The sequence below is a fragment of the Pleurodeles waltl genome, chromosome 8 (assembly GCF_031143425.1).
Source record: "Pleurodeles waltl isolate 20211129_DDA chromosome 8, aPleWal1.hap1.20221129, whole genome shotgun sequence".
NCBI lineage: Eukaryota > Metazoa > Chordata > Amphibia > Caudata > Salamandridae > Pleurodeles > Pleurodeles waltl.
In genome coordinates, this window is record NC_090447.1 from 155,103,425 (window position 1) to 155,116,045 (window position 12,621).

General features: G+C 40.4%; 1 protein-coding gene across 1 annotated transcript in view; it reads right to left on the bottom strand.

Moving 5' to 3' along the window:
- ME3 (malic enzyme 3) overlaps positions 1–12,621 on the bottom strand; it is a 384,512-nt gene that overhangs the window by 127,438 nt on the left and 244,453 nt on the right. Inside the window, exon 7 of the mRNA XM_069203992.1 lies at positions 12,238–12,341. Coding sequence (XP_069060093.1) covers positions 12,238–12,341 — 104 coding nt within the window. The remainder of the gene's footprint in view (positions 1–12,237; positions 12,342–12,621) is intronic.

The following is a 12,621-nucleotide window of genomic DNA, read 5'->3' on the forward strand; positions in this document are numbered from 1 at the left end:
ACCCTGGTGCATGGTCAGCGTGGCCAGTGTTTCACTGAAGCAGTGTCTTGGGCCTACATGTGGGTGGGTGCAGTCAACAGCTACCCTCTCTAATTGTGGGGGCTCTTGATGCCCCTGTGAAAACCATTTTACATGGGCTATCTAGCTCTATAAAAATCATGCATGTCGGGTAATAAGAAATATATTTGGTGTGATGCATATTTATGGGTATTCTAACCTGGGATACTATCTGAAGAAAGACCCAGGCCTCTTGTCTAGTGCAGCCTCGATGTTAGTTCAGGAGTCATAGAAATAGAAGATAGACACTGCATGTTTTTTCACCAAGTCGAACCACGGGTTCTGCATGCATTAAATCAACAGACCAAGAACACAACAGCTCTTAGCAATAAACTACAAAAGGATCTGGGGTAGAACTAAATGATAGTATTAGGTCAACAGTACTCTGTAATGTCTCCGAAGTGCATAGAAATGCAAGGCTTCAGTTATTACAGTTTAACTTCATGCATCACACTATTTCACCTCTGCCAGATTGCAGTGTTCTTGAATGTTGCACACATGTGCCTCAGATGTGGTGCTGATCATGCAGATTACTACCAGATGACCTTACCTTACAGCATGACTCAGACCGCCTGGAGTTGCATATGTGATGAAGTAATGAAACTGGTCAACAAATAACACATCTGTAATCCAAAAGCTTTTTTCCTGGGACTGATGTGTCAGATACAAGGCTCACAGACCCAAAGCTGTGACAGGGTGGGAAGCCAACCTCCGACACCGACACTTAAATCACATGATAAACTAATATAAACTCAGTTGAGGAAAAATCCTACATGTGCAAGCAATGTCAACCTCAAATACTTAGCATTAACACCCATCTTCACCCGAAAAAAAGGATAAATAGAAAGTCTACGGGGAAATTTAAACCACCAATAGCTTCAATTCTATCTATGTAGATTGATTTCATGAACAAGGTAAAAATGTTTTTGTACACCTCAATATTTGGAGCAGGGCTGTGCATTGGTATTTACTAATTAAAGGATAATGTTATATGAATTTCAAAGTACCTGGTAATTCTCTGGGATGTGAAATAACAGATAGACATTTAGGTATTAATGATGCTGAAAACAGGTATTCAAGTCTGATACTCTGAATTGTACAGACTTGTGAATTAAGGGCCAGATGTGCGAAGCCTGTTTGCATTTCTTAACGGTCCGAATAGGTACTTCAGGCTGTTAAGAATGGCAAACTGGGCTTTTCTAATGTACTAAGCCCTTTAAGAAGTCACAAATTGCGATTTCTACCCTGTTGAAATCACAGTTTGCGATTTCCAGAATAGGAAATGCAAATAGGGATTTCCTATTTGCATTTCCTATTCTGATGTACCATGTATTTCCAAACTGCGATTTGGAAATTTTGAAGAGGGAACTACCACCGACTTGAAGTCGGTGGCAAACAGGTGCAATTTAAAAAAAAGCACCCCAAGGTGATTTTTTTAAAATTGCAATCGAGCACATACATGGCCCTTAGGCATATGTGTGCTCTACACGTGCACCCTTATTTCTGGGGTGCACCAAGGGGGGCATTTTTCTTATTGCCATCCCTGGTTTTGCATTTCCTAAATAGCGATTTCTTAATAGGAACTCAATTGCAATGGGATTTCTTAATACCGATTTCCTAATAGCGATTCCTACATAGTAGGAATCGCTATTAGGAAATTGGTATTGTTGTATATAGCATTTTGCATTTCTTAAATAGCGATTTCTGTGACGTTGCTATTTAAGAAATGCAAAACTGCATTTTCATACATCTGGCCCTATGTTATAAGCTGTATGTTTCTTACACTTTGTCTGGATCTTTCTGAATATGTTTGAGGGCCTATAATATGTTGACACCAACTCTTGCCAAAGTGCCATTGTAGGTACAAAAGGCTCAGAGTAAAACCGGTTGTACAAAGGATTAAAAAAAAAAAATACTAATGTATACGCACATTAAAATAAACACACAAACATATCCAGTTGAGTTGTCTGAAATGTATTCAGTATTGAAAGAAGCATGAAGCTGTGATGCTAGGAGCGGCTCTCATGGCTGGGGTTGGGTGGGGATGGGTGGGGCGGTACGGGGGGTTTGTGGGAACGGAAAATTAATCAACAAATAATTTACAGAAACGCTTACCTGCTTTGCTCCCGCGCCGCTCCACTCCTGTTGCTGCTGCACGCACAGGTTCCCAGCCTGCCCTGCGCCAATCCTCACCCTGCTCAGAGCAGCATCAGGATTGGCTGGGCGCTTCCAGGCAGACTGGGTGCCTGTGCAGGCTCTCTCCAGCCCAGCCCCGCCCCTTTTACATTGAAAGGATAATAAACACAGTTTATATCCTTTCCATGTAAAAGGATTTGCAGTGGTTTCTGCTGGCTGGTGGGAGGGGGGTGGATGACGCTCCCCCACCCATACGGAGGAGCTGAGCCTGTGTGATGCTAATCACCACAGATTGAACATATTGAGCTTGGTGCAGGGTAGTTCTCAGTAGAATCCAGAAAGGAACATGATCGCTCTGTAGTACTTAACTGTATCTCTTTTTGTGAGAAATAACATCAGTACAAAGGCTGTTTGTACTGAGGATATATTTCTCTAGCAATCCCTGGAAATCACTGGGCTCTTGCAATAGGGAATCCAACAGAAACTGAGTATAGCTACATCCCCAAGTTCTGCCTGGTCTGCACCATGGCAGACCTGAGGCAGTTCCACAGACTGCACCCAATATCCACAAGGAACATGCATCATAATGGGCCAGGTACTCGAAGCTCATCCATCCAGACCCTGGGGGAGCACGGAGGGAGTTCCACCGATTCAAATGTCGCATGGTCCACCAGCACACCCAGCTAACTGCCTGTTGCAATAGGAAATGAGCATCTACCATAGCTGCCTAGTTCTGACATGGGTGCATTCTGCCAAACTGCTGCCAGCGGAGGGGATAGAGGGTATCTGATCTCTGCCCCTATTCACTTATGAATCGGGGTTTTAGTGGTGGAAGCAAAGAATGCTTGTGCCGTCCTCCAAGAGTTGCTCTAGAATCTTTTTTGGCTCGACATGGGTAGTCCCGTCCAAGAATGGCTCTTTTCTATTGCTGTTAAAGGCACTTATCCTGCACCTTCAAGGGCACTTTTTATGCACATAGGCAAGCACTCAACAGAATGTGAGCCAAATAACTTTCAGGTCGTATAGATATTAAATTAAGTCAAGATGATTATTTCAGAGACTTAAAGTTAGGTTTGGAAAGCAGCAGGATCTGTCTCTTAATGTGGTTCTTCCCTTACTCTAACTTGTGATAGCACTGATAAAGAGGGTGCACCGATGAACATGTCAACCCATCATGATTACGTGTGCCTTGACAGTGTTAATGTTTGTAAACCTATTGTTATCAATTCTTTAACATATACATCAGGCCGGCTTCTTTTCCACATCACAGGAGCATTACCCTCTCAGATCATGCTACTGGCTGTTTAATGTACCCTTTTCCCTCCTATGGAGGGCTTGCATTGGAATGAATGAGGAACTATTTTACACTTCACAAACAGACTAAATCCTCACACCTTTCTCATCTCATAGATGAACTGTAGGCTGAAAGCAATCATTTTTGTTATTTTCTTTTTTTTTAAATTCTAGTAGCCTTTTAAAACATATTTTAGTCAGTACTCAAAATCCAAGCAAGATCTGTTGGCTTTGATAATTTGTATTTTTCATTAGCATCCTGGTATCTGTAGCCCTGCCTATATAGTGGTAATAGCAAATTATAGAAAATGCAAAGAGAAAGAATCTCTGCATTAGAATTTGCAACTAACCAGGGAAAACAAGATAGCTCTGCCATAACGTGTCTCCGAATAAATGGTCCTTTTTTTTCTTCCACAAAACCTTTGAGTTTACTGCAGTGATCCTGATCGCTCATGCTGGTGCTATTAAAAATCATGGCAGCTTTTCAGGGGTGCTGACATTCTCACACAGAGGTGAGTGTAAGGCATATTGTGAAATTTGTAGGTTTATGGTACTTTTAAAGTGGGACTGTTTGCGAATCACCAGAAACAGCTTTGGGAGCCTCCTTTAAAGTCCCATGTGGATTGATCTTTAAATCCTTCCAAATGTTTAGGAATCTTACTACTTAACATGCCTATGTGTTTGCACATACAACATTGCTATACAATTTCAACTACCATCCTTGGTGCCAAACCTCCAAACATCACTCCACAGTAAAGTAGTCTTTAAATCTCATTAGATTCAGCCATTCCCACACAATTGCCGCCCTAAAATCTTTGGAAGAAGGAACCTCCCACAATGCATTTATTTCATGTGAAGGGTTATTATTCTTAGCATTGAAGTGTAATGTTGGACCTGTTGTGCCATTGCCCTTGGAATGTCAACATGTCCTCTCGTCACCTTGACGCTCACATTGCTTGCCGTATACTCATACCTTTTCTGACCCATGTACTGCCGGCAACATGATGACCTGTTTGTTGTAAACCATTGAAAACCTGATAAAAATGTTTTAAAAAGATAAGGAACTCCCTCCAACCTATAATGTAGGGTGAGCTTTAAATCTTACAATGCTTTGACCAATATTAGTGGCCTAACATGTTTACAAAGGCATTGGCACCAGTTTGCACTTGGCTTCTCCTCCCTGTACCTGCCAGGTGCTCTGCACACTGTGCATAGGAGAATCAGGACGCTAAATACAATTTGTTCAGTCCACGTACCTGCTACATTGGCAGTAAAGGCTGAGGAAAATGTGGGAAGGGCCCGAGAGGGTGATGGGCTGACATCACTGACCATAAATCAATGGCCCTATGCTGATGCAATAGTTTTAAGCTGTGGTAAAGGAAAATTTCACGGTGGGAGACACGCAAATCAGGCAGGAAAACATAATTTACGACTCCAAGATCATCTTTTGTGAATGCTTGACATTGGTAAATCTGATTATTTGTGCATGTAAATCAAGCTTACGCGGGGAAAGGGCTTTGAGAACCGCGCATATGTTGGAATAAGAATGAGTGAAAATGGATTTCTGAAAATTATACTCATCTGAAGACAAACTAAAAGCTTTCCTCATTTTCCAAAATGCCCCTTAGGTCACGCTAAAGATATATATCGCATTCGAAAGCACTCTTAGAAATTGACTTCTTCTGGGGGCCTTGCAGGCAATGTCCATCCACTGCTATCTTTTCCCATCACTAGCAAGGAGGCGAGTGTTTATTTAATCTACAGATAGGCCTGTTTTTCCACTTCTTGAGATGAAAATAAAGGATTTCCGTTTCGGAATGAACCTAAATTACAAGATTTTTGTTAGGCCTGACATTCTTTGAAATGAATCTCTAAAAGAAACAGATGTTTCGGGTGAGATTCCTTTTTATTGGCAGTAAACGAATTCCCTTAGAAGCACAGTGACAAAGCATATACTAATGACTAGCAAATGTTAATAAAAGTGTTTTAAAGTCACCCCATGAGTTACAGGCAAAAGCATGAAGCAATGAATTCTTGAGCAGGAGCAATTTAAGTGGATTAATAGTAAAGCTTGAAATTTCGGCTCTGAAATGAATAGTTCCCTTCTGCAAAGTGCCCAGCAACCATGACCAAGTTATGTTTAGCATAAACAGAAAGTGAAATAAAACGCACACCCAAATCCACCTTGCTGGCCACTCTAAAAGGTCGATTAATAGACCATTTTACGCATCTTGGTTCAACGTAGGTGCACAAAATAAATACTTTACGAACCTAATATACCAATTCTGATTCAAATAATGAGACTGATGGAATTTTATGCTCGCAACATGCACCTATAGATGCAGCAACTGAGCAAGAGTGGTGGTATTCATGCACGTGCAAGTGAAGGATTAAGGGCGGTATGCCTGGCATTTCAGGATGAGGCAACGTGAAAAAAGTAATTTGAGCGTATCAACATAGCTCCAAATTTGGGCGGGGGGGGGGGGGGGGGGGTTCAGGTAGGGGGCTTTACGCCACGAAAATGAAAGCAAATATTCTGCTCTCAAAACTAGAACTCGGTGCTGCTTCAGGGGCGGATACTGGGAAGGAACATGCCTACACTGAACGAATAAGAAGTGCATCTAAGGGGCAAATATATTTAACCTGGGAGGGGAGAAAATTGCATATGTAAAAGCACATTTGGAAATTTATTATCGCAGAATTCGCTGAGCAATAGCTGGAATGGGAGCACCCACTGCCCTGTGATGCACGCTGTAGTGGGCAGAAACAAAATGCAAACGATCCAATACATGATCGATGCTGAACTGGGCGGACTCATTTTCATATGTGGTGGTGGGTGGAAGCTGAGGAGCACATGGTGCACATGGCTAATTTAATTGTGAGTCACCCACGTTCTGCTCTTCACAAGGAGCACGCTCTCACATTCAAGTATTTCCTTTCACTGTTTTCTCGTATTGTGCATGTTGTACGTTTTTTTCCTCGTTTAGCTTCTTTTGGGAACTTCTTTCCATTCTAGCATGGAGAAATAACTTTTTTCATTTTTATTGAGCAAATTATTTTTCATGACCTAACTCACAGCATTGTAGTCTCACTTTCAGCACATAACCCTCCGCCCCACAATTCTCGGTGCATTAATATTCTATGAGTACTTCTGAATTTTAGCTAGGACACAGTATTTCAGAAGAAAATATTAGAAAGTTAACAGAGATGGGGTCTCATTAGATGACTACTGCTCAGTCCCTAACGTCTTAGTGATTCTAAGGAGGCACACATCTGTGGCAGACATGATGTCCCTATGCAAAAAAAAATCTGTGCAGCTGAGAGACAGTGGCAGGATAGCCCAAGTGTGGAGTGCAGGTACATACTGCACCAAACACAATTTAGAGTGCTCATTTCATTGCCCTCTAACAGAGTTTAGCCACAAATTGCCTCATTTACTGCTGATGCTGGGTGCAAAGTTAGTACTACAAGCTTTTGCCTATCGATTACTTTTATCTTTTTCTGGATGATGACTTCCTTAAGGAAATTGTGCACCAAGCACATTTGCATGCTAAAGTTTCTGAGCGAGCATGAAGGAACTCTCAGACCTCCTTCTAGGGCACACCTTGGACTCTCGCTTCACTTAGGAAGATGAAACATTTCTGAGCCTTCCACTGAACAAATGAATAGTGCACAAACCAACTGTATAGTCTTACCGGTTGACTTGTGTTGTTTGGGGCAACACCCGGCTTCGCACTGGTCATGAGCAAAGACAGGTTTCTGATTCTTTACAGCATGCTGCATTTCAGTGATTACTCTTCAGCACTGCCTCAAGACCATCCAGACCACACAGGTGGTGGACAAGTGAGCCTGGTTTGCAATATTTCCCTGCCAGTCATGTTTGGGGCCAAATCAGTGAAACTTGCTCTTTGGAGACTCACTAATGTATTGGGCTTCAGACCTGGGTGTCATAGTACAGGCACAGGCTCAGGAGGATAGTAAGCTGATGTTTGATTGGAAAAGGTTTAGAGACATTGAAGAAATTCTAACCACTGCCTCCTGGTTAATTTAGAAGCAGGAGTAGGGCTATCTCCAAGGGTATTGGACATTAGAAATGAGGCTGCTGTCTTCAAGTGTATACTGTGTTCTGAAGTCATATGAAGTCAAACATTTGCCTTCCTTGCAGTTGTCAAATTGAGATGTTAAAATATGACATTCAGTTAATTAATCAGTGGGATTATTTGGCATACATGGAGCTCATATTATATTATATGTGCTTCTGTTAAGAAAAATGCCTTATTTCTCATAACTGAGGTTTAACTGATAGGGAACAGTTTGGATGGCAATTCTTGCACTTTGATGTGTGTCATATAGATCCTATGGGTAATATATTTGTTGGGTTAGTAAGTTTCTGTGCAAGTTGCCCTCTTTTGTATAGAAATTGCAGTTTATGTTAGTGGTTGAACTGTGCTGAATTCTTAGTACTGCAAGAGTTTAGGAAATTTAGATGATCAACTTTTATATTGTTTTATGAGTACTGAGTAAACATTGTCATTTGACTTCATATAAAGTCGTTAGCAGTTTGGAAAAGAGAGTGTAGTACCCATCTGCATGTTTTGTGTAGGTACGTACTGGGTATGTGTGTCCAAGTGTAGTACTCTGTTGTGAGTGATACAGATATAGTACACTAGTTGGTGTTGGTGTGAATTGGGGAAAGAGCAGTACACTGTCAGTATAGATCATATGTGGGGAGTATCCCATAGGATGCGAATATAGGGAAAATTACCCTGTTGTGAGAAGTTGCAAGAGGGTTTGGGGACTTATAGCACCTCAAGGTGTTGTGTGAGATAGAGCAGTCTCACCCGAGTGTCCTCATAGACCATCATTCTCTACAAATGTGAAGATTTGACAGGCGAGTGGTGCAGGAAGCAGAGGAGGTTTCTGATTCATTTGTGGCGTGTTTTATTCAGTTTGTGTATAATGGAGTTGTTCAGTGTTTTGTATGAATAGTGACGTTTCATGTAACTCTAGGGTGTTGTAGGTGAGTACTTCTTTGTCTGCTGACATGGTTTGGTGTTAATAGTTGTATTGCTGTACTAAAAGATAGATTGTTGTATGGGGGTCAATAATATTTTTGCATGTGCTTACTGAAGGTTGCTATTGTGTTCAGACTTTTTTCTGGTGTAGTGTTCACAGGGCATGACACTGGGTGCAGAGATGGGGGCTTTCTTCAGGCTGGTACTTAGTCATGTTAGTTTAGCCAGCTACTGTGACTGGCTGTGGGGTGTGTTGAACTGCTGTGCTTTACTTTAATGCATGTGTGTGGTTATATGTTGTCCTGTTGGGATATGTGTTTTGCTTGTGGATGATAGTGTGAGAGCAGTTGTTATGTATAGTTTAGTAGCATTAGGTGCATGCCTGGCAACATTTTTGTATGAGTGTAGTTGTGATGACAGATTTTGTGTTGGAGTTTGATAGAGAGATTTTTGAATTGAGGTGATGTTTAGTTAAACTTTGTTTTGTACTTCGAATGTGTAGACTTAGCGATGACTGAGAAACCCTTTGTCAAAGGAAGCTGGTGGGTTCTGTGCCCTGGCTGTCACTTGATTAGGTGTCTGTGACTATATGTTCTGCATACATAGATGTGACATGGTGTCATTGAGAGTTTGCAGACATGTGGTAGTAAAACCTCATGTCAGAAGTGTTCCAAAGACTTTCACCTCTTGGACTGTTGTGCAATGATAGTCACAACCTAGTTGTTGTCTTGTTTCCTTGTTTGAAATGGAGTGTAAAAAGCCTCATGTATTGACGCATTGCAGAGTTTTTGTGAGAGCTGTTGTTTTTGTGTGTCTGCGCGGGTACTGGAGCATTTAATAGGTCTTTGTTGAATGAATATGTCAGCTAGACTTGTTGGAGATTGAGTAATTGTGAACAACACTTCCTGTACTTCCGGTGTCTTGAATGCTGAAAGTGGAATGTGGATAATGAATCATATAATAGAATGTTATTGCGTGGTGTGCAGTGGAAGCTAGGAGGCAGGGACAGTTGAAGGATGGAGCCCTGACAGGACCTGCCTACTGTTGTTGTAAGCTAAGGGCCTAACATGAAATAAAGAACCTACCTTCTACCACAGTACCTCCAGACTCTTGTATGAAGACACTACCCTCTAACCTACTGAGGAACTATAACAACCCCTGACATTACTTTAAAACTGAACACCCAGAGGAGTCTACAGTGGTCTGTCTTTTGTGTACCGCAATACATTTCTTACTAAGAATGCCCTGTACATTTCGAACTTTGGCTAAAATCACATATTTTCCTCACAATCTAGAGAGAGAAAGTTCTGGGAAGTTGGGAGGATCCACAAAATTCTTATTACATAACATTTCCACTCTTTTTATAAAAAAGGTACTGCACTTGTGTGGATGACCATAGCACCCGTGACTGGAGCAGATGAAAACTCTGACAATGTAAAGTCAAAGTGTTTTTTTGAATGGTCCTGCTTGACTACTGTTCTTGCTTACCTACTGTTTAACACCTCCTCAGCCAACCTGCCCTTCATCTTCTACCAATTTCCTTAGCTCTTACACTCATTATCTATCCACTTCTTCGTTGCATTATCTGCACCCTGGTGAAGGACTTATTGTTCTATGGTGTATTCTAACTTTATGGATTTCCAATAGATATATTAATGTTTGATAAGTTTTGCGTTCTTTGACATGCCGAGGTGGACCTTTAGCTTGTTTTATGTATAATGTGCTAATATTCTTTGGTTGATTGTGCTTAGTAAGAACAGGTAAATATATAAATAGGCAAATAAGTCAGGTTTCACAATTTCATGGACAATACTGTTATTGCAGAAAGACTTGAGGCCTCATCAGAGGTGTGGCTGGTGGAGAGCTAGTGCCAGGGGCCATAGGGAGAAAATAAGCATCAACAGCAGCACCCAGCAAGCTAGCCCAATGTCTTAAATTTTATATTTTCATAATAATTTGAATGATTTTTAGTCTCACCTAGGGAGAGCAATAAACTTTTTCCTGGAACTTCACAAACTGGGAAGCTTAAGCTATATGCGGATAGTGCTGCTTTATTTTTTTAAACCCATAGGGTCTCTCCTCAAAAAGGTAGAAGGACTCAATGAAAAACATCTAAATCACTTTTTCAGTCTATTATGATCAACTTTTTATTTTTTGCATTCATCTTGAAAGTATGATGTTGGAATTTATGGGGGCAGATAAGAAAACTAGAATAAACATGACTCTCTTATAATTACCTTCAGATAAAGGTGAGTCCCCAACCCATGCTTCTACTTTGCTATTATATTAGCGTATTAGCCCTATGTCAAACACAGGTCTTTTTGAATAAACTAGAACATTATTTTGATAATGGTTTGTTTCACATAAAACCGTGCACACTGTAATGTGATGTTTCCTAATTAATGTTGAGCCACCATTTCCAAAATTCATGAGACATAAGTGTATGGTAGAAGTAGTGAAAATCAGGAATTGCCTCTTATCATGTTTAAGAATTCAAATAATCCATGCAAATACAAGGCTAACAGAATTTGGATTGATTTTTGCATGCATTCCTCCTCCTGTGTTGAAAGGCCAACCCAAGTAGAATATAACGTCTGTCAGAGATTCCATACAGGACAAGTGGTCATGTGTGTCAAGGATTCCCTATAGGGCAAGTGATCACTTGGGAAGTAATGCAAAAGGGGATCCAGCGTGAGTCATATTGATACCTATTTCCTTATCCCCAAATGCAACCACATTCAGATCCTTCCCACTGTAAGTCATTACCCAGTCTGTGGGAATTACTAGTAAACTCTGTGTACAAAAAAGCAATATGGAAACATCAGTGATTATTACAAGTTCTCGTTATCATGCTTGTCTCCCTCTTTGGACCCTAGATCTCAGAAATGGCTAATGGACACTACAATAAATATCAGATGTACAATTTGATTAGATGTTTGCAATTTGAACTTTACTAGTAACAGAGGAGTGAATCTGAGAAGAATGCAATTCTTTTCACAAGACAGATGCTCTATTATACACTAGCATCCCTTCACAAATTCAAAAACCAGGATTTGGCCCAGTGACCACAGTCTATTAAAGGGAACATAGGAAACTTGCTTCAGGCTTGGACCGGTCCTCGCCTAGAAAACGTTGGTAAAAAATCTAATACATTGCATTATATCTTGTACAGAATTATTCTACGAGATTAATCTCTTGGAATACTCAATTACCAGGTGTAGAAATCCACTTACAAAAATGAGGTTTTATAGCTGCCTTGATAGGGTGCCCATTGATTACACAATATTAGAAATCAGCTACACTCCCTAAATTCCCAGAATGGTCAACTAAGACACACAGGTTTAGAAAATACGAATTCCAGTATGCAACAAGGAATGGTTCTAACAATAGTTTTAAAAAAATGTAGAGAGGATTTGATCATTACAATACAGGAATTAATTAAAACTAATATTTTAACAATTACATTTCTTCAATTTTTCTTTACGGAATTTTGAGTGATATGACAAAACCTGAATGTACGATTGCTATTTGACAAGAGCTCAGGGGTAGCATAATTTTATACTTGCAAAGTAGCTCAGTGTTTCTATCATTTTCTTCAGTGTTGGTAATTTGTATTTGATCAATAAATCCAATCAAACACTTTTTTTTTTTTAGATTACTACATTGTTAAAGCACTATTGCAATTTTAGGCATCCTACTATGTCACATTATACATTCGCTTCTTTTTTAATCTTACTTAGCTGTAACTGCTTGCATGAACTCGTCAACTAGTTCATCGTATTTTGGCCCACGAACACGTCTGTGCTTTAATCCAATATAGAGGGGATCATTGAGAAGAACCTGGAAAAGAAAGCCACCTCTTAACTCTATATGCCACAATAAGAAGGACGCAGTTGATTTAAATTCACAAATATGTAACTCATTACATTCTTGTAAAAAAATCTGACAGCTTAACAAATCCATTGTATGGGGGATGATGTGCAAGTGCAAGGATATCAGTGCTGCCACATCAGGGGTTACTGTATGTACATATGCACTGAGTAAATATAACATCAAGGTCTCCCTCCCAGAGTGGTATGGAGTCTGAAGGACACAGACGTCAGATCAGATTATAGATTTA